The 20832-nt window shown below is 42.6% G+C and overlaps 1 protein-coding gene across 5 annotated transcripts in view; it reads left to right on the top strand.

Annotated features, from left to right (window-relative positions):
- The window catches only part of PSIP1 (PC4 and SRSF1 interacting protein 1), a 69522-nt gene that overhangs the window by 5437 nt on the left and 43253 nt on the right, over nt 1–20832 (top strand). For all 5 annotated transcript variants that reach the window (XM_077817679.1, XM_077817677.1, XM_077817675.1 and 2 more), the window contains exons 4-5: nt 3664–3802; nt 19238–19354. In XM_077817679.1, coding sequence (XP_077673805.1) covers nt 3664–3802; nt 19238–19354 — 256 coding nt within the window. The remainder of the gene's footprint in view (nt 1–3663; nt 3803–19237; nt 19355–20832) is intronic.

Here is a 20832-nt window from a genome sequence, read left to right as displayed (position 1 = left end):
TTCTTCCTCAAGGATGTCGATGAAGCTGTCACCACCCACTTGGCCGGCCACCTGAACAATGCGTCTCACTTCTTTGTCAGTGGTCAGGAAACCCTTAAAATCATTCACACATTCTTCCCATAGGTCTCACCAACATGCATTGACTGTTTCAGGCTTGATTGCATCCATTGCCTGTTTAATATACGTGATACAATTGGCAATGTTGAAGGACTTCCAACACTCCATCACATTAAGATTGGGATCACCATCTATAGTGCTACATATCCGTGAGAACGTAAGCCTCGTGTACGTGGCCTTGAAACTGCCTTGGTTGAGAGGATGGAGGTGGTATTGGGGGGGAGAAAGATGACTTCAACGTCATTATGTGCAAACTGGAGTGCCACAGGGTGGCCAGGAGCATTGTCTACAATCAGCAACGCTGCAAAGTCAAGTCCTTTCTCTTCAGGTACCATTTGACCTCCAGAATGAAAAACTTGTGGAACCAATCCAGAAATAATGCTGCCGTCACCCAAACCTTTTTATTTGATTGCCAGAACACAGGCAGGAGATTTTTGTTCTTGCCTTTTAGAGCACGGGGATTTGCAGTCCTGTAGAGCAAGCCCGGCTTTATTAAATACGCAGCTGCATTTCCGCAAAACAACAGTCACACGGTCTTTAGCTGCTTTGAAGCCAGGGACTTGTCTTTCTGGTTTCAAAGTGTAAGTGCGGTTGGGCATTTTTTTCCAGAAGAGCCCAGTCTCTTCAGCATTAAAAACTTGTTCCGGAAGATTGCCCTTTTCTTCTATGATTTTCTTTAATTGTTCGGGGTAGGCTTTTGCTGCCTGTTCATTGGCAGATGCAGCTTCACCAGTAGTCTGCACGTTTTTGAGGTTAAAGGGGTTCCTAAAACTGTTAAGCCCACCTTGGCTGGCTTTGAATTCCTGCTCATCAGGAGGCAGTCCCTCTTCAGCAGGAGGTTTGAACAGCGCATAAGAGCCTTTTCTCGCAACGTGTAGCCATAGATAAGTACACGTTTGCAGATCGTGTCTTCCAGCCATAAGTTTAATGCCTTTTCAGTCTGCACTAAAGTCTTATCACGCACCTGGCTTGTCACCTTAGCAGTTACTGGAGCACTTGATGCCACGGCTTGACGAATTTCTCTCTCTTGAATCTTGATGGCACGGATGCTAGATTCGTTGCAGCCATATTTACGCACCATTTTGGAGAGTAACATACCATCTCTCAATAAGTCCAACACAGCCAGTTTTTCCTCCAGCATTGGAACAGATCACTGTTTCTTCGGTTGAGCACCAGATGAAGTAGTTGGCTTGCGTTTAGGAACCATGTATGAAAAATACGTACAGTATCTTTAAACACTAGAATCACACTCAGCGCGGCGAGTTGCTCACACTATGAGAGGCATGCAGGAACTGAGACCGACTGAGGGAACAGCAGATTTACGTCTCCCATCTCACGCTCACTCCAGGGCATACACTTGTTGAGTGGAATGGTGGGCGGAATAGCGTGCACTATTTACAGGTATCTTGTTACTTTTCTTTTTTTTGCCGAGCGTGTGTAGTTGAATTCGCATAAGTTAAATGCGCGTATGATGTGCCCACGGTTGGAATACTGTGTCCAGTTCTGGTGCCCACGATTCAAAGAGGATGCTGATAAATTGGAGGGATTCAGAGAAAAGCTATGAGAATAATTTAAAGGATTAGAAATGTGCCTTATCGTGATTGAGCTCCTTGACTGTATCTACTTTGGTTTAATAAAGAGATCGTTAAGGGGTGACTTGATTAATCTATAAGTATCTACATTGGGGAAAATATTTAATAATGGCTCTTCAGTCTACCAGAGAAAGGTATAATGATCCAATGGCTAGAAGTTGAAACTAGACAAATTCAGGTTGGAAATAAGGTGTAAATTTTTAACAGAATAATTAACCATTGGAACAATTTACAAGGATCGTGTTGGATTCTCCATCACTTCCAATTTTTAAATCAAGATTGGATATTCTAAAAGATATGCTGTAGGAATTACTTTGAAGTTCTATGGTCTGTGTTGAACAAGCAGTCAGACTAGATGATCACAGTTGTCCCTTCTGGCTTTGGAATCTATGAATGTAAAAGTCGCCTAAATGATCTGTAACTCTTCTCCTTTTGTTACCTACATGAATAGGACATCCATGTCAAAGAGATCTTGTCATAGATGGTGGAAAAGAGAGAAAGTGGAGCTTATTGGAATTTATGTATTGAACCTTGGCATGAACCACTGCTTCATAAAACAAGGCGATACCTTTTTTTTTTTTTTTTTTTTTTAATGATTTGGTCTTGGGCTTATACTTTGAACTGAGCTGATTGCAGGCACAGGTTTGAACATGAGAAAATACCACTGAGTTCTCAAATTGTGCAATTATCAACAAATGCATTGGCACGATGAAATTCTAACATGGAAACATAGGAATACAAGGAGACATTTACTGTGTCTTAGTGTTCTGCAATGTCAAATGAAAACTAGTATTGAGTATTTATTTTTAAATCTTGTTCTCCCAGGTACTGCATAGAAAAAGGAACACTGTAGATACTATGATTTTGATGTAACGGGAAAGGTGCTAAAAGGAAAAGGAGATGTAGTTGTGCATCTGAAGCACTAATAATGCCCTTTATATTTGATGTCTACCTCTGAAGAGGTCACTTCTAATGCCCTTTGTATTTGCTGGTTAACTCCGAGGGGGCCAGTTCTTAGAGATGACAAAAAGCTACATGACTGAAAAAATATTTTAAAACAACAAATACTGAGAGGTAGATAGTGAGGAAATACTGATTTGTTTTGGTCTCACTTTAATTTTTTTGCTGGAAAGAAGCAGTTCAACATTCAGCTGCTGACTAAGGAAATCACTATTGGTTCTGGTAAAATCTGAGTAAGTATTTCTGGACATAGTAGAAAAGTTTACTGACTAGACGGAATATGAGTACATCAGTTAACTTGTATCTTTTTATAGCCCCATACTCTGACTTGTCTGAGCTACTATCATTTAAAAGTAAAAAAGCTTTTCATCCTTTTTAAAAGCATAATGATCTTGCAACCTGGTTTTTCATTTTGATTTTCCTAGATAAGCTTCCTGTTCTGCAGATGTATTATGCACTAAAGGCAGAGGTGTTGAGAACATACTTTCTTTACGCATTTTAAGTTAGCACAAATTAAAATCTCTTTCTTTGCCTGTATGTACTGAAAGAGGGTTATACTAGTGCAAAATGCACACAGACAGTGGAAATTATATATGGACTGTCTGTGTAATATAATTAAGACAACTACAACAGAATACACTGAAAGCAGTATGTGTATCTTATATATCATGAGTCTTTAATTACATTTTTTTTTTTTACAGCAGAAACTTCTTGTTGCAAGATAGTTTCTTTAGCCTGAAGCCATAATCTCCTGTACTATCTCAAGACATTTTCAAGATTTAAGGACTCTTCCCTTTATTTTCTTTTTTTTTTCTTTCTTATTCTTTACTTCCTTACTTCTTCCATCACTTCAGATGCTTAAGTACTGAGTTTGGTTTCAACCAATCGTGTCTCCTTCTCCCTCTCTCTCATATATGGCAGTATTAAGAATTTAAAATGAATTGTTGGCGTAGAAAAATGTACCTGTTAATTTTTCCTTTTTCACTTCTTACAGGGCATTTTTGGGACCAAAGGACATATTCCCATATTCTGAAAATAAAGATAAATACGGTAAACCAAATAAAAGAAAAGGCTTTAATGAAGGATTATGGGAAATTGACAACAACCCCAAAGTAAAATTCTCTCATCAACAGGTAAGTGATCTTTGTATGTATTGCTTACAAACTTGTAAGCATTATTGATGTTCTAATCTAATCTGGTCAAATACCTTGCATTGTCCTGCTGTTGTGAAAAAGTAGAGTGATAGCTCAGATGACATAGATGGCTCAGTTTCATTCAATTGCAGGTCAGACGGACAGTAATGTTATAGTTTAGAATTGGTCTTAAGGTTTTCAGTAATAGGTAGGAGTGAGGAAATTTTTTGGTATGATCAGTGATTTCTGTTTACTATGGTAAACTTTAGAAGACTTGGTAATGGTTTCATGGGTATTATAAAAATCATTGTTTTCACAAGTTTTCTAGTGATTGTTATCAGGGTAATGTTGCAGGTCTCAGCTTTTAAATTTATTAATTTTTAAGAATTAAGCTTCATGGTATCTTCAGTGATCTGATGGAAACTTAGCTTACTGCCCTTCTTTCCATTTACATAAGTCAGTTTGTATGTCCAAGCACTTTTGATCTACAGATATTATCTTAACATTTCAACAAGTGATCTCTTGGCACAAATTTTCCTTTACCTTATTATCTTGTGTTGTCCTCCTGCTCCAGTGGCTGGAAGCAATGTGGCATCTCCCACTTATCCCTGCCTCTGTCTTCCAAAAGCCATCACATAAGCCTACTGATATAGTCCCTTGTATGTATCAGAGATTCCTCATCTCTTGGCCTCCTGTACAAACTTCTGCTGTCCAAATTGTGACAAGGCTGGGATTGGAAGCCGATACAGGGTTAGTTTATATCCAAGTATATCACTTGTAAGCTGTGAGGAGCAGGCACCATCTTCTGTCTGTGTGGACAGTGCCTAGGACAATGAAGCCTGAGCCATAATTGGAACCCTTAGGTACTATTGTGAAACAATTTTCAAACAAGCAAGCAGGGAAGCACTAGCTTGCCACTTCCTACATCAGGAAGCCCTGCACATGTGGGAGTGGGCTCTGCCCCACAAGACATCTCTTGATTGTATATGTCTGGCAAGGAAGAACAACATGACTGAAGATAGGTTGGGAGTCTGGCCTTTGATAGTGCCAAACCAGGAACTCTTCCTGACATGGTCTTCTGACCAGAGGTGTGGTGACTTTGAGAAAATGTTCCACCTGCTTAGCATCTCAGAAAACCTTCCTGAAAGGCCTACAATTCCAAATGGAAAGACCTGAAGTTTAGTGTAGTCGGAACATATGGACTCCTTTACTTGCCCTGTACGAAACTTGCTATATGCATCTTCCTGCATATGTCTTAAAGACTTAGTGCATCAGGGTACGTTTTAATAGCTGTTTTAGCTTTCATGAACTGGTCCAAGGCCAACCACTGTCTTTGTAGGCCTTTGCCATCTGTATTACATGGGACTAGATACCTTTAAATCACTCCTTCCCACTCCCACAAAATTAGGTAATTGAAAAGCCCTTTTTAACATGGGATATTGTGATGCTTCCTGGAGGTACCCAGGTTGTGAGGCACCTCACTACCACCTCCTCTTAATGTGAAGAAGCCTTGTCTGTGCCTGACATGGGTCGGTCCCTGACTCCACTATTCATGAAACACAAGCACTTCCCTCAGTCTGCGCAGGCTCCGCTCTCCTTCTGTAGGCTAGGATTAGTAACACTCCAGCCTCTGAGCATCTACTTGAGCGTCCAGCCCCGTTCCATTGGACACTCCCAATATTCACAGATCCACTGTTCCCAAAGAAGTTGTACACTCCAGCTTACTAGATTAGCCTCTGATCACTGCTCCATTTAATACACAGCACTTAGATGTGTTTGATATAGTAAAAACAAAAATTGTTTTTGTTTTATTTTTTAAAAATGAGGGGAGATTCAAATGATAGTAAATAGAAATATAGGGAACAAATGGTTACATATACAATAAAATCATAATATGCATTCTAGTACTTAAACTTTAATAATTTCATGTCTTATAAAGCAAAGTTCATCCCACAGAACTTCCAGCATCTTTCAGCCAGGCCTGGCTGTGATCCTTGTTTCCTTAGACGAAACACACTGCCAGCTTGTCCCCTATATAAAAAATACTGTCTCTCTCTTTGCAACTTCTGATAGATCAAGGGACTATTTTGATATATCTTCATAAACTGGACAGCCTCCTGCTGTGTATTCCTTCCTGTAGATTTTGCCGTCTTGTGTTGATTTCACATTTCCATTGTAGACATTTACAAAGCAACCATGTTGTCCTTCACATTTTCACAAAGCACTCTTGCTTGGATTCAACCTCCAGGAGGGAATTCTGTGTTGATCTCTCCATACTCCAGAACTCATTTGCAAGATGGAGGAGACTGGATTCTTTCACTCTACAAAAAGAGCGGTTTTTTAACTTCAGTATGTGCTCATTGTTTGTTGATCAGTTTCTGCATGTTGTTGTTTCTCTGGTTCTGGGCTCATTCAGCTGGATGACGTGCTGTGCACGATGAGCCTACAGAGGTACCTTGGATCTGTTTATATATGCTTCTCTGCTAACACTTGGTATTGGCTTAGTTGCATCACATTGCAGCAGTTATCCCTTTTGAGGATGTTCCTCTAGCTCAGCGGTTCTTAAAATTCATTGCACTGCGACCCCTTTTTGATAACAAAAAATACTACAGGACCCCATGCGGGGCTGAAGCCAAAGCCCGAGCCCCATCACCTGGGCCTGAAGCCAAAGCCTGAGCCCAGCTGCTCAAGGCTGAAGCCCTCAGGCTTTAGCTTCAGCCCCAGACTTGGGCCCTAGCGAGTCTAAAGCCTGCCCTGGTGACCCCATTAAAATGGGATTGTGTCCCACTTTGGGGTCACAACCCACAGTTTGAGCATCGCTGCTCTAGATTACTCTACAAGAGTGAAAATCCTGTGCAGATGGTATCTTTAGTAAAGAAAAAGCTGTTACCCTGTAATCCTGATTCTCTGAGATCATCTGATTGGATACTCACTTGGCCATTTACCCATGCAAAATTCATTTTTTATTTTCATTTGTGTTGTGGTAGCACCTAGGAGAGCAGTTAAGGACTAGGGCCCCATTCTGCTACAAGCACATAATACAAACATCTACAATCTGAGATAATTGACAATAGATAGATACATACTAATGGGGGAGTACAAAGCTGGAAGTCAGTGGTTTCAGCACACCAACTGCCTAATGTTAAGGGTTTTTTTGTAGGCATCTTGGCAGAAGAGAATTTTAGGGAGGGAATTGAAAGGGAATTATTAGGTGGCTTTGCTGATGTTTATGTAGTGCCCTTCCCATGCTTTAGGAGAGAGACGGGAGAAAGCATGAAAGTGCTTGTTTGAAAATTTTACAAGTGGGTGTTGAAGGCTGGAAACAGAGGTGGGTGGTGAGCTCTCAATAGCTTATGAGCGATGATATTCAGGGTGCGGATAGGCAGTGAAGGGCCTTGAAATGAAAACGCACGTAGTTTGTATTTGAGATAATGGGAAGCCAGTGGAGAGATGCAAAGAGAGGTGATATGGTCAAAATGACCAGCCAGGAAAATGATTCTGAAGTGGGGTAAGACTGCATTTGTCAAGGCTAGAGATGATATTGCCGTAGTCAAGATGTGAGGAAATGAGGGAGTGAATGAGAGTTTTAGCTATATGGATGGAGAGGAAGGATCTTAAAAGACGTTAACCAGGAAAAATCAGCAAGTTTTAGATATGGCCTGGATGTGAGGATCTAGAGGGCCAAGTCAAAAATGACACCCAGGTTACAGGTCTAAGACAGGGAGATTGTTGGTTGTCGTGGTGTCCACTCTTACTAACAAGGTGTGGGAAAGGGTTAGGCATGGAGGACGGGGGTATTAAGTACTCTGCTTTGGTCATGGTGAGCTTAAGATGACAGACATCCGGAAAGAGATATCCGAAAGACTGAGATTTTAGTTTGGAGAGATGAGTACAGAGTAACAAGGCTGATCTGTGAGTTGTCGTCACAGAGATGATAGCTGAATTTATTTCTTGTTCAGAGAGGTCTCTGTCCTTTTACCTGAGGTACATTTTTTTCCCCCCTTGATTAGCTTTTTTTCCCCTGGAAGCTTCACTTTGTGCTGTACTAAACGGCAGAAAACTTAATGCAGAGTTCAAGTTGCCAGGTGATAGCTTCTTACCCTTCCAGAATATCAAGTTCAGCAAAACTCAGACTTCTTAAAACAAGGAAATAGAGTTAAGGTAAACGCCTGTGGAACCTTAATTCTGTCCCCCAGTAGCCACTGGAGCAGCATGCATTCCAGCTGTTTTCACTGTTAAGTTTAACTGTGCTGAATGGTGGTGGAATAACTTGGAATAGCTTGAAAAAGCTGTGATTGTGATAGGAGGAGATCTGCATTGGATTCTCCCCATGTGTTTATCAAAGGAAAGAGAGAGATGCACCTTGAGATTCCAGTCTCCATCATTTCAAGACAGAATTGTGTAGATTGTGTCAGTAGCAGGGCACTGGGATCTTCTTGCCATGGGTATTGTCAGTAGTGATATGTGGATTTAATGATGAATAGGAGAAAGTATAGGGTTAGGTAGCATCCTGTGGGCAAGTGTGAAGGGGCCATAAAAAGGTATGAAATTGTTAAATTTTACAAATGTGGTATTCTGTCAAGGGAGTGGACTCGGTGTTTGAGTGTAGGGCAAGTGAAGTAATTCCTGTCCATTATAGTAAAAAGGCAGAGTGCAAGAATGTATGTTGTATGGACCTTTATTTGATCTCTGTATTTCCTGATTTTCAGAAGTTTGAATTTTGCTGTACTTGATGCTCTGGAAGGGCGCAGACTATCACTAGGCAACTGTAATTCTGCATTAATCAAGTTTTTTGCCTCATAATTTCCTAGGTTTTTTAAAACAGAAAAATATTTTAGTTTATAAACATTTATTATTTAGTTTATGAATATTTAGTTTAAATGTTTAGTGGTCATTTAGGCAATTGTGGTTCTCAGCTAAGTTTGTAACTGTTGTGCTCCCATGGCTAGGTAATGATCAAAAGATTTAGCTTTTATATAGTGCTTTTCATTAGTAGATCTCAAAAAGTTTTGCATTATCCCCCTTTTACAGATAGGAAACTGAGGCACAGAGAGTGAAGTGGCTTTCTTGCAGTCATTCAGCAGGCCAATGGTATAACTAGGAATAGTCTCAGTCCAGTATTCTTTTTAGTAGGCCACACGGTTGCTATGTGATTCATCAGTGCTCCTCTCTCAATGTATATTTTGTTATAGTGGAATGGAATAGTCATGCTTTAAAATATTTGCAGTATGTAGTTGCTGACAGGGCAAGTGAGAAATCTCATCCATTATGGCCCAAAACCTTGACAGTTTTACTAAACAGTTTTTGCAGGAACTTTAAGCATATGAGAAGATTCCTTTTCTACCCTCTGCCCCACCATTCCCTGTAACATGTAGCTCCCCTGCCAACATTTCTTTGATTTGTAGGACTGGAAGGGACCTTGAGAGATCATCTAGTCCAGTCCCCTGCACTCCTGGCAGGACTAAGTATTCTCTTGATCATTCTTGATGTTTGTCTAATGTGCTCTTAAAAATCTCCAGTGATGGAGATTCCACAATCTCCCTAGTCAATTTATTCCAGTGCTTAACCACCCTGGCAGGAAGTTTTTCATAATGTCCAACTTAAACCTCCCTTGCTGCAATTTAAGCCCATTGCTTCTTGTCCTGTCCTCAGGTTAAGAAAAACAATTTTTCTCCCTCCTCCTTGTAACAACCTTTTACGTACATGAAAACTGTTATTGTGTCCCCTCTCAGTGTTCTCTTTTCCAGGCTATACAAACCCAATTTTTTCAATCTTCCCTCATAGGTCATGTTTTCTAGACCTTCAGTAATTTTTGTTACTCTTCTATGGACTCTCTCCAATTTGTCCACATCTTTCCTGAAATGTGGTGCCCACAACTGGACACAGTATTCCTGTTGAGGCCTAATCAGTGCAGATTAGAGCAGAAGAATTACTTCTCATGTCTTGCTTACAACACTCCTGCTAATACATCCCAGAATGATGGATGAATGTTTTTTTTGCAACAGCGTTACACTGTTGACTCGTATTTAGCTTGTGGTCCACTATGACCCCAAATCCCTTTCCCCAGTACTCCTTCCAAGGCAGTCATTTCTCATTTTGTATGTGTGCAACTGATTGTTCCTTCCTAAGTGGAGTACTTTGCATTTGTCCTTAGTGAATTTCATCCTATTTACTTCAGACCATTTCTCTAGTTTGTCCAGATCATTTTGAATTTTAATCTTATCCTCCAAAGCACTTGCAACCTCTCCCAGCTTGGTATCATTCGCAAACTTTATAAGGGTAATCATTATGCCATTATCTAAATCATTGATGAAGTTATTGAACAGAACCAGACCCAGAACTAATCCCTGCAGGACCCCACTTGTTATGTCCTTCCAGCATGACTGTGAACCACTGAGAACGACTCTCTGGGAATGGTTTTCCAACCAGTTATGCACCCACCTTATAGTGACTTCATCTAGGTTGCATTTTCCTACTTTGTTTATGAGAAGGTCATGTGAGTCAGTGTCAAAAGCTTTACTAAAGTCAAGATATACCACGTCTACTGCTTTCCCCCCCCCCCCCCCACAAGGCTTGTTACCCTGTCAAATTTCAGAGTAACAGCCGTGTTAGTCTGTATTCGCAAAAAGAAAAGGAGTACTTGTGGCACCTTAGAGACTAACCAATTTATTTGAGCATAAGCTTTCGTGAGCTACAGCTCACTTCATCGGATGCATACTGCGGAAAGTGTAGAAGATCTTTTTATACACACAAAGCATGAAAAAATCTCTTCTCCCCCCCGCCCCCAATCTCCTGCTGGTAATAGCTTATCTAAAGTGACCACTCTCCTTATAATAAGAAAAGGAGTACTTGTGGCACCTTAGAGACTAACCAATTTATTTGAGCATGAGCTTTCGTGAGCTACAGCTCACTTCATCGGATGCATACCGTGGAAACTGCAGCAGACTTTATATATACACAGAGAATATGAAACAATACCTCCTCCCACCCCACTGTCCTGCTGGTAATAGCTTATCTAAAGTGATCATCAGGTTAGGCCATTTCCAGCACAAATCCAGGTTTTCTCACCCTCCACCCCCCCACACAAATTCACTCTCCTGCTGGTGATAGCCCATCCAAAGTGACAACTCTTTACACAATGTGCATGATAATCAAGTTAGGCCATTTCCTGCACAAATCCAGGTTCTCTCACTCCCTCACCCCCGTCCAAAAACCCACCCCCATACACACACAAACTCACTCTCCTGCTGGTAATAGCTCATCCAAACTGACCACTCTCCAAGTTTAAATCCAAGTTAAACCAGAACATCTGGGGGGGGAGGGTAGGAAAAAACAAGAGGAAATAGGCTACCTTGCATAATGACTTAGCCACTCCCAGTCTCTATTTAAGCCTAAATTAATAGTATCCAATTTGCAAATGAATTCCAATTCAGCAGTTTCTCGCTGGAGTCTGGATTTGAAGTTTTTTTGTTTTAAGATAGCGACCTTCATGTCTGTGATTGTGTGACCAGAGAGATTGAAGTGTTCTCCGACTGGTTTATGAATGTTATTATTCTTGACATCTGATTTGTGTCCATTTATTCTTTTACGTAGAGACTGTCCAGTTTGACCAATGTACATGGCAGAGGGGCATTGCTGGCACATGATGGCATATATCACATTGGTGGATGTGCAGGTGAACGAGCCTCTGATAGTGTGGCTGATGTTATTAGGCCCTGTGATGGTGTCCCCTGAATAGATATGTGGGCACAATTGGCAACGGGCTTTGTTGCAAGGATAAGTTCCTGGGTTAGTGGTTCTGTTGTGTGGTATGTGGTTGTTGGTGAGTATTTGCTTCAGGTTGCGGGGCTGTCTGTAGGCAAGGACTGGCCTGTCTCCCAAGATTTGTGAGAGTGTTGGGTCATCCTTTAGGATAGGTTGTAGATCCTTAATAATGCGTTGGAGGGGTTTTAGTTGGGGGCTGAAGGTGACGGCTAGTGGCGTTCTGTTATTTTCTTTGTTAGGCCTGTCCTGTAGTAGGTAACTTCTGGGAACTCTTCTGGCTCTATCAATCTGTTTCTTTACTTCTGCAGGTGGGTATTGTAGTTGTAAGAAAGCTTGACAGAGATCTTGTAGGTGTTTGTCTCTATCTGAGGGGTTGGAGCAAATGCGGTTGTATCGCAGAGCTTGGCTGTAGACGATGGATCGTGTGGTGTGGTCAGGGTGAAAGCTGGAGGCATGCAGGTAGGAATAGCGGTCAGTAGGTTTCCGGTATAGGGTGGTGTTTATGTGACCATTGTTTATTAGCACTGTAGTGTCCAGGAAGTGGATCTCTTGTGTGGACTGGACCAGGCTGAGGTTGGTGGTGGGATGGAAATTGTTGAAATCATGGTGGAATTCCTCAAGGGCTTCTTTTCCATGGGTCCAGATGATGAAGATGTCATCAATATAGCGCAAGTAGAGTAGGGGCTTTAGGGGACGAGAGCTGAGGAAGCATTGTTCTAAATCAGCCATAAAAATGTTGGCATACTGTGGGGCCATGCGGGTACCCATAGCAGTGCCGCTGATCTGAAGGTATACATTGTCCCCAAATGTGAAATAGTTATGGGTAAGGACAAAGTCACAAAGTTCAGCCACCAGGTTAGCCGTGACATTATCGGGGATAGTGTTCCTGATGGCTTGTAGTCCATCTTTGTGTGGAATGTTGGTGTAGAGGGCTTCTACATCCATAGTGGCCAGGATGGTGTTATCAGGAAGATCACCGATGGATTGAAGTTTCCTCAGGAAGTCAGTGGTGTCTCGAAGGTAGCTGGGAGTGCTGGTAGCGTAGGGCCTGAGGAGGGAGTCTACATAGCCAGACAATCCTGCTGTCAGGGTGCCAATGCCTGAAATGATGGGGCGCCCAGGATTTCCAGGTTTATGGATCTTGGGTAGTAGATAGAATATCCCAGGTCGGGGTTCCAGGGGTGTGTCTGTGCGGATTTGATCTTGTGCTTTTTCAGGAAGTTTGTTGAGCAAATGCTGTAGTTGCTTTTGGTAACTCTCAGTGGGATCATAGGGTAATCACTTGTAGAAACTCGTGTTGGAGAGCTGCCGAGCAGCCTCTTGTTCATATTCCGACCTATTCATGATGACAACAGCACCTCCTTTGTCAGCCTCAGGCATTGGCACCCTGACAGCAGGATTGTCTGGCTATGTAGACTCCCTCCTCAGGCCCTACGCTACCAGCACTCCCAGCTACCTTCGAGACACCACTGACTTCCTGAGGAAACTTCAATCCATCGGTGATCTTCCTGATAACACCATCCTGGCCACTATGGATGTAGAAGCCCTCTACACCAACATTCCACACAAAGATGGACTACAAGCCATCAGGAACACTATCCCCGATAATGTCACGGCTAACCTGGTGGCTGAACTTTGTGACTTTGTCCTTACCCATAACTATTTCACATTTGGGGACAATGTATACCTTCAGATCAGCGGCACTGCTATGGGTACCTGCATGGCCCCACAGTATGCCAACATTTTTATGGCTGATTTAGAACAACGCTTCCTCAGCTCTCGTCCCCTAAAGCCCCTACTCTACTTGCACTATATTGATGACATCTTCATCATCTGGACCCATGGAAAAGAAGCCCTTGAGGAATTCCACCATGATTTCAACAATTTCCATCCCACCACCAACCTCAGCCTGGTCCAGTCCACACAAGAGATCCACTTCCTGGACACTACAGTGCTAATAAACAATGGTCACATAAACACCACCCTATACCGGAAACCTACTGACCGCTATTCCTACCTGCATGCCTCCAGCTTTCACCCTGACCACACCACACGATCCATCGTCTACAGCCAAGCTCTGCGATACAACCGCATTTGCTCCAACCCCTCAGACAGAGACAAACACCTACAAGATCTCTGTCAAGCTTTCTTACAACTACAATACCCACCTGCAGAAGTAAAGAAACAGATTGATAGAGCCAGAAGAGTTCCCAGAAGTTACCTACTACAGGACAGGCCTAACAAAGAAAATAACAGAACGCCACTAGCCGTCACCTTCAGCCCCCAACTAAAACCCCTCCAACGCATTATTAAGGATCTACAACCTATCCTAAAGGATGACCCAACACTCTCACAAATCTTGGGAGACAGGCCAGTCCTTGCCTACAGACAGCCCCGCAACCTGAAGCAAATACTCACCAACAACCACATACCACACAACAGAACCACTAACCCAGGAACTTATCCTTGCAACAAAGCCCGTTGCCAATTGTGCCCACATATCTATTCAGGGGACACCATCACAGGGCCTAATAACATCAGCCACACTATCAGAGGCTCGTTCACCTGCACATCCACCAATGTGATATATGCCATCATGTGCCAGCAATGCCCCTCTGCCATGTACATTGGTCAAACTGGACAGTCTCTACGTAAAAGAATAAATGGACACAAATCAGATGTCAAGAATAATAACATTCATAAACCAGTCGGAGAACACTTCAATCTCTCTGGTCACGCAATCACAGACATGAAGGTCGCTATCTTAAAACAAAAAAACTTCAAATCCAGACTCCAGCGAGAAACTGCTGAATTGGAATTCATTTGCAAATTGGATACTATTAATTTAGGCTTAAATAGAGACTGGGAGTGGCTAAGTCATTATGCAAGGTAGCCTATTTCCTCTTGTTTTTTCCTACCCCCCCCCCCCAGATGTTCTGGTTTAACTTGGATTTAAACTTGGAGAGTGGTCAGTTTGGATGAGCTATTACCAGCAGGAGAGTGAGTTTGTGTGTGTATGGGGGTGGGTTTTTGGACGGGGGTGAGGGAGTGAGAGAACCTGGATTTGTGCAGGAAATGGCCTAACTTGATTATCATGCACATTGTGTAAAGAGTTGTCACTTTGGATGGGCTATCACCAGCAGGAGAGTGAATTTGTGTGGGGGGGTGGAGGGTGAGAAAACCTGGATTTGTGCTGGAAATGGCCTAACCTGATGATCACTTTAGATAAGCTATTACCAGCAGGACAGTGGGGTGGGAGGAGGTATTGTTTCATATTCTCTGTGTATATATAAAGTCTGCTGCAGTTTCCACGGTATGCATCCGATGAAGTGAGCTGTAGCTCACGAAAGCTCATGCTCAAATAAATTGGTTAGTCTCTAAGGTGCCACAAGTACTCCTTTTCTTTTTGCGAATACAGACTAACACGGCTGTTACTCTGAAACCTCTCCTTATAATGTGTATGATAATCAAGTTGGGCCATTTCCAGCACAAATCCAGGTTCCATACACATTGTAAGGAGAGTGATCACTTCAGATAAGCTATTACCAGCAGGAGATTGGGGGGGAGGTATTTTTTCATGCTTTGTGTGTATAAAAAGATCTTCTACACTTTCCACAGTATGCATCCAATGAAGTGAGCTGTAGCTCACGAAAGCTTATGCTCAAATAAATTGGTTAGTCTCTAAGGTGCCACAAGTACTCCTTTTCTTTTTACCCTGTCAAAGAAAGCTATCAGGTTAGTTTGACATGATTGGTTCTTGACAAATCCATGCTGACTGTTACTTATCACCTTATTATCTTCTGGATGTTTGCAAATTGACTGCTTAATTATTTGCTCCATTAACAGATGTTAAGCTGACTGGTCTGTAATTCCCTGGGTTGTCCTTATTTCCCTTTTTATAGCCGGTCACTATATTTGCTCTTTTCCAGCTCCTCACTCCCCTTCCCATCCCATTAAGCCAGTGGTTCTCAAACTTTTTTATTGGTGACCCCTTTCACACAGCAAGCCTCTGAATGCACCCCCTCCTTATAAATGAAAAACAATTTTTTATATATATATTTAACACTATTATAAATGCTGGAGGCGAAGCAGGGTTTGGGGTGGAGGCTGACAGCTCACGACCCCCACATACAAACCTCACAACCCCCGGTTTGAGAACCCCTGTATTAAGCCATTAATTGGCACTGTAGAAATGGTGTAAGATTTTGCTCCCTTCTTTCTGCTTCTGCACACACATCACAGGCCATGGCTTATTGGAGGGCTGCATGCTACCTTGGTTATGTAGCCCAACCTGCATATTCAGATGGACCCTTCATTCCTACCACTCACCTCGAGCTGGGACTCCAGCCCTTGCTTCAGCCAGGCTTTCCTAGCCATGCCCCAGGTCCACTGGGACCACTCCAAGCTCTTCCCCCCCCCCCCCCCCCTCCGGCAGTCCCCACTTTGAGGTGATGTGTATCTTAATTTTTTTTTCTGGATTTCTAGATGTTTAAATTTTTGCGTCTCCCCCTTCCTCTCCCCTCCCCCATTCAGGCTCATGGCAGAGAAGGGCTCAAACACATCAAGATGAGGTCTCAACCTTTATCTTTCAGAGGCCCCCCCAACATGCTTCAGCTGTGTGGAGGAGAGAGAGCTTCTGCCCTGCAGGGCTGGGAAAGAGCCTTGGGAGCCCGATGAGCAAGGGAGCTCGAGGCTTCTGCCCCTTGAGGTGGGGAGGGGGAGGTAGCTCAGGGCTTTCATCCCATAGGGCTGGGGAGTGCTGGGCTTCAGCCCAACATGGCATCTTCTGCCGGGGCACAGGGGCTCCAGCCCCTTCGGGACTCTGATCGGCCTTGCTTGGCCAAGCCCCTGAAACAGCACTCAGATCCCTAGTGGGCCGCAGACCCCTGGAGGAGAACTGCTGCATCAAGAGGGGGAGAAGAATCAGACCCCTGCAAAGGGTAGGGCTCCACTAGATCCTAGCACATACGTAGAAGAGGAGAATTCAGGGGTGACAGGCCTTTCCATTCATAAACCCCCAACTTCCTCTGCTAGCCCTTATATTTCCCAATCCCTCGTATCTTCTTCCTTCCCCTACACCTATTCCCATTTATCACTCATCCCTTGCTGCAGACCAAACCCCTTTTTCCCTTATTACCACCTAATACTGTACTCCAATAACTCCTTGCCTCCCAGTGACCACTTGTGTAATTTTTCTTTTCAAAAAGTTTCAGCACTTTCAGAATATTTTTCTGTACTCATTTAAAAAACAAACCACAAACAAACTGTGAGGAAGTAGATTTTTCCCTGTAGTTTACAGTTCATTCTCAGATTTCTGCCAGAGTAGGTTTCAAACTTTAAAACCTGAAGTCTCAGAGAGGTTTTAATTGGCTCATTAATTTCAATGATATGTTCTCAGATGAAAGAGAATACCCACTGGAGATGAATACAGCATGAAATAATAGCTTTGAGAAGTTTGAACTGCATCAAGAGTCAGTGAATGTTCCCTTCCCCACACCCCAGTACTGGAAAGTTTCTGATGTGTGTCAAACGCCCATTCTCAGCTCCTCACCTCAGTTTCAGCAGTGGGGATAGGGTAGGGCTTCTACAGCTCACAGGGGGGTAGGGAGAGGGGCTCAGACACCATCAAAGGCAAGCTCTGCCACCTGGCTGTCATGAGAGGGGGACAGGGATGTGGGTGTCAGACTCCCATAAATGGGCAGGGACCCCCAGATCCTGGCAGGCACACATTGAAGGCAGGGAGCAGGGCTCTCACTTCCCTTTGTGGGCCGTTAGCAGGGCTCTCACTCCGCTATGTCAGCAGTTACCCCTGGATCACAGGAAGGGATTAAGGAGCATGGCTCAGACACCCACAGAAAAGCTACCTCCAGAACCTGGCTCACATGAGGGAGGGCAGACCACCACAGATGAGGAGGGGCCTCAGGTTGTGGTGCACACAAACAAGGGGAAAGTGGAGCTGACAGGCTCCCTTGCCCCTGTTCTCCCCCAGTCCTCCTGTCATTCACTCCCATATCCCTTTTCCCAGTGTCTCTCACCTTCCCTCTAGTCACCATGACCTCCCCCAAACCCTCTCCTCCTATTCACACCTACTTTTCACTGCTCATCACCCTCCCCAGTGACAATTTTCTTGTGTAGTGTATTTTCAAACAATAGGTTCAAGGTTTTCTGACTTTTCTGCTGTACTCAAATCACATCCGTCTCCCTCCACCTTTAAAATCCCCTTTGCTAGAGGTAGATTGGAGCATTATGCCTGCTTTTTTACTTCAGATTTCTGCATTAGGCTGGATTTGAGCTGTGTGCGTGGGGTGGTATTTGGATTCAAGGATTATGCTATTCCCTCAGAGCCTCCCAGGTCCTGTGATTAAAAGGTTAATTTTCCAGTTAGTTAGCCTTTGTCTGAATGTGCTCAGATTAATCTATTGATCCTACAAACAGGCCTGTGAGTCTTCACAAGCACCTAAAGTGGAGAGAGAAACTCTTTTTTGGAATATCATTGTAACTTGGTTTCCCTCAAAGGACCACAAATTCTGTTGGGGGTAACTTTGAGCATTTGAGACCATGGTGCAGTGGTCTGAGCCCTGGTTTGATCAATCCCACACCTCCTTTGAGGCACAGTAAATTTCAAGGCAATCTAAGCAACCATAGGATTTTAGAGCACAGAGCTGAGTTTTAAGCAGAAAGCCAGTCTTAACCTTAACTATAGCAGAGTTTTGTTACTCTGCTACAACTGAAGGAACTGGCTTGAATGTTCAGAGGGCAGCATTTATACTTTGCTGGGGATAGCTTCCAGCTGCTAGTATGGAGGCTTTGGGCTCTAATCCAAAACCACTTCCCTCAAGAGGGAAAAAAATTAAGAGGGGCATTCTATCCTTGTACAGAGGATATAAGTCCTAGGAGTGAGACTTATGCACAATATTATCTATAGAGAAGCAGAATTAAAGGTACGTGATTTTCCCTTCTCTGTTTATTTCCATAGTTCTAGTGCTATCCTTTCCACCTTCATTGCATCAAAGAATATTTTTGATCCATATGCTTTTCCTGAAAATAATCATTAGCTTATAATTCATCTACTATTGATAGCCAGACTTAGAAGTGGATCAGGTTGTAGCCAAACTACAAACTTTTATCTAATGCCCCTTCATATAGCCCAAGAAGTTTTAAATAATGGTTGTCAGTTTCTTGCATCGGTTGAGGATTACTAAATGGCACAATCACACGTATAGGGATGTGCAAGGAAATGCTTCTGGAGTATGCTTTGTGTTCAGTAGGGGATAGGAAATGTTACATTATGGTGGAATTGAGTTTTGGTGTGCTAAGGATATTACTCAGTTGTACGTGGCTCAAAAGTTTTCCAGTCTTTAATCAAATGTTAATGGAAACTTTTTAAATAAATCTTCCCTTGCAATGCTTGTTGTCTGAACACAACTTACTGGTAGTGCATGGGAACTGTGAACGTTAAATTTGAATGTTATTTTCATTGTCTCAGTTGAGAGGAATTTTAAAATCGGCTATAGTGGAAAAAACTAAATTAAAAAAAAATCACTTATAATACAGGTAAAGAAAATTTGATTTTTAATTTTAAACCCAACCGTGCAACTTTAATGTCATTATTATTCATTACTTCAGTAAATTATTTGACTTCATAAATGTGGTAATGTTTTTGTCTTAAAGTCGCATCCAACTGTTAACAACACCGATAAAGAGACTGTTGAAGAAAGCTGTCAAGAGCCTACTGAGGGAAGTGAAGAAAAAGTAGGAACCAAAAGGAGAAAGTCTACAGTCCCCAAAGTAAGTGACTGTGTAAATTAACTGTTTGGTATCTGTATTGGAAATCTTACATATTTAGTTTAAATGAACAGTGCATAGGTGTTGTGACTGTCTTCTGTTTTCAGGCATGAACACTGACATTTGTCCTTATGTAATTACTATTATCTATTAAGCCGTTATATATAAATTTGAAACAATTTCTTACAACTACAAAGACTTATTTTTTTAAAAACAATATACACTTAAACAAGTCAGATATTGGAAATACATATCAGATAAGTGGAAGGAGAAATGATTGTCAAGACCTATGTCTGTTTGTTTAAAAAGTTTGTCTCGTTAAACCAGTGCAAACCCCTAATGTGGGTGAGTAAACTCTTTCTTATATCAATTTACTTTGTATCAATGTTACTCTCAGTAATATAGTTTCTAGTATAGATGAGGCTTCATTTTTGGCATGTAAGGATAAGAGTATAAATGACGCAAGTTGACTGACTAGATTTTTAGAGGGATACACTTCACTTTTCTTTCTGAAATCTCTATTTTTTTAATTGCTGCTATAAATAATGTCTAAGATTGAGGAGGAAAACTATTAGTGTTTTCTACTTCATTTACTTTGTGGATTTGACATCCTTGTCACGGGATCCACTCACTGCACGTGGCGCCTCCTCCTGGCAGCTCTGGGGATTAGCTCTTGCCAGGCACCACTCTCCTCTGGCTGTGTCTCTACCCATTGTTTCTTTCACACTACAACCCCCTGTCACTCAAAGAGCTGTAGCTTCCTGTTTGTGCCTTGGCCCTCCGCCTGTGTCATTAAATTCCTCCCCTTCTGGGGAGTTCAAACCAGCTGTCTGCTGATCTCTCCAACACACTGCGCCACTTCCCAGTGGCTGGCAAGGGACCCCAGGCATGCCCTCTACACTGGGTTCCAGCCAATAATAAGCAGCCATGGTCTGTATGGTCCTACCCCTTGCTGCTGTTTTTCTGGGCTTCTTCTGACCTATCTGGTTTCCCCCTCTTTCTGGGTTTGGTAGCCCAAGCTGCCTCCTCATAGGGAGTGATTGTAGACTGCTGCCTTGCAGTATCCTGCTGCTCACAACTCCTGGGCCCTTCCTGTTCCTGCCCAGCTAAGCCCATTTCCAGTTAGTGGCCTGCTCCTTCCTCAGGAGTAGCCTGGGCAGTTAATTAGCCTGCCTAGCCACTTTAACTCCTCCAGGTCTTGTGGAGTAGGCACCCCATCACACTCCTGTATAGTCAAGTTTGGTCTCCTTTGTTTGTGTGAATGTTTCATGTGGAAGAAAGGGAGAGGTTACCTTTTAAAAAAATAAAATAAAAAAATGAGGGGGTGGGGTGAGTGATTGTAAAACCACAAAATTAGGCAGGAATAGTTGATGTAACAACTGAATTATTTTTAATTCCTGGAAATGACTAAATTTAAAGATATAATTTTAATGATTTTGAAATCTTAATTTCACCTTCTGAATTCTAATTAAACAAAGGAT

The sequence above is a fragment of the Eretmochelys imbricata genome, chromosome 5 (genome assembly GCF_965152235.1).
Source record: "Eretmochelys imbricata isolate rEreImb1 chromosome 5, rEreImb1.hap1, whole genome shotgun sequence".
Lineage (NCBI taxonomy): Eukaryota > Metazoa > Chordata > Testudines > Cheloniidae > Eretmochelys > Eretmochelys imbricata.
This window is presented reverse-complemented; position numbering and strand designations above follow the sequence as displayed.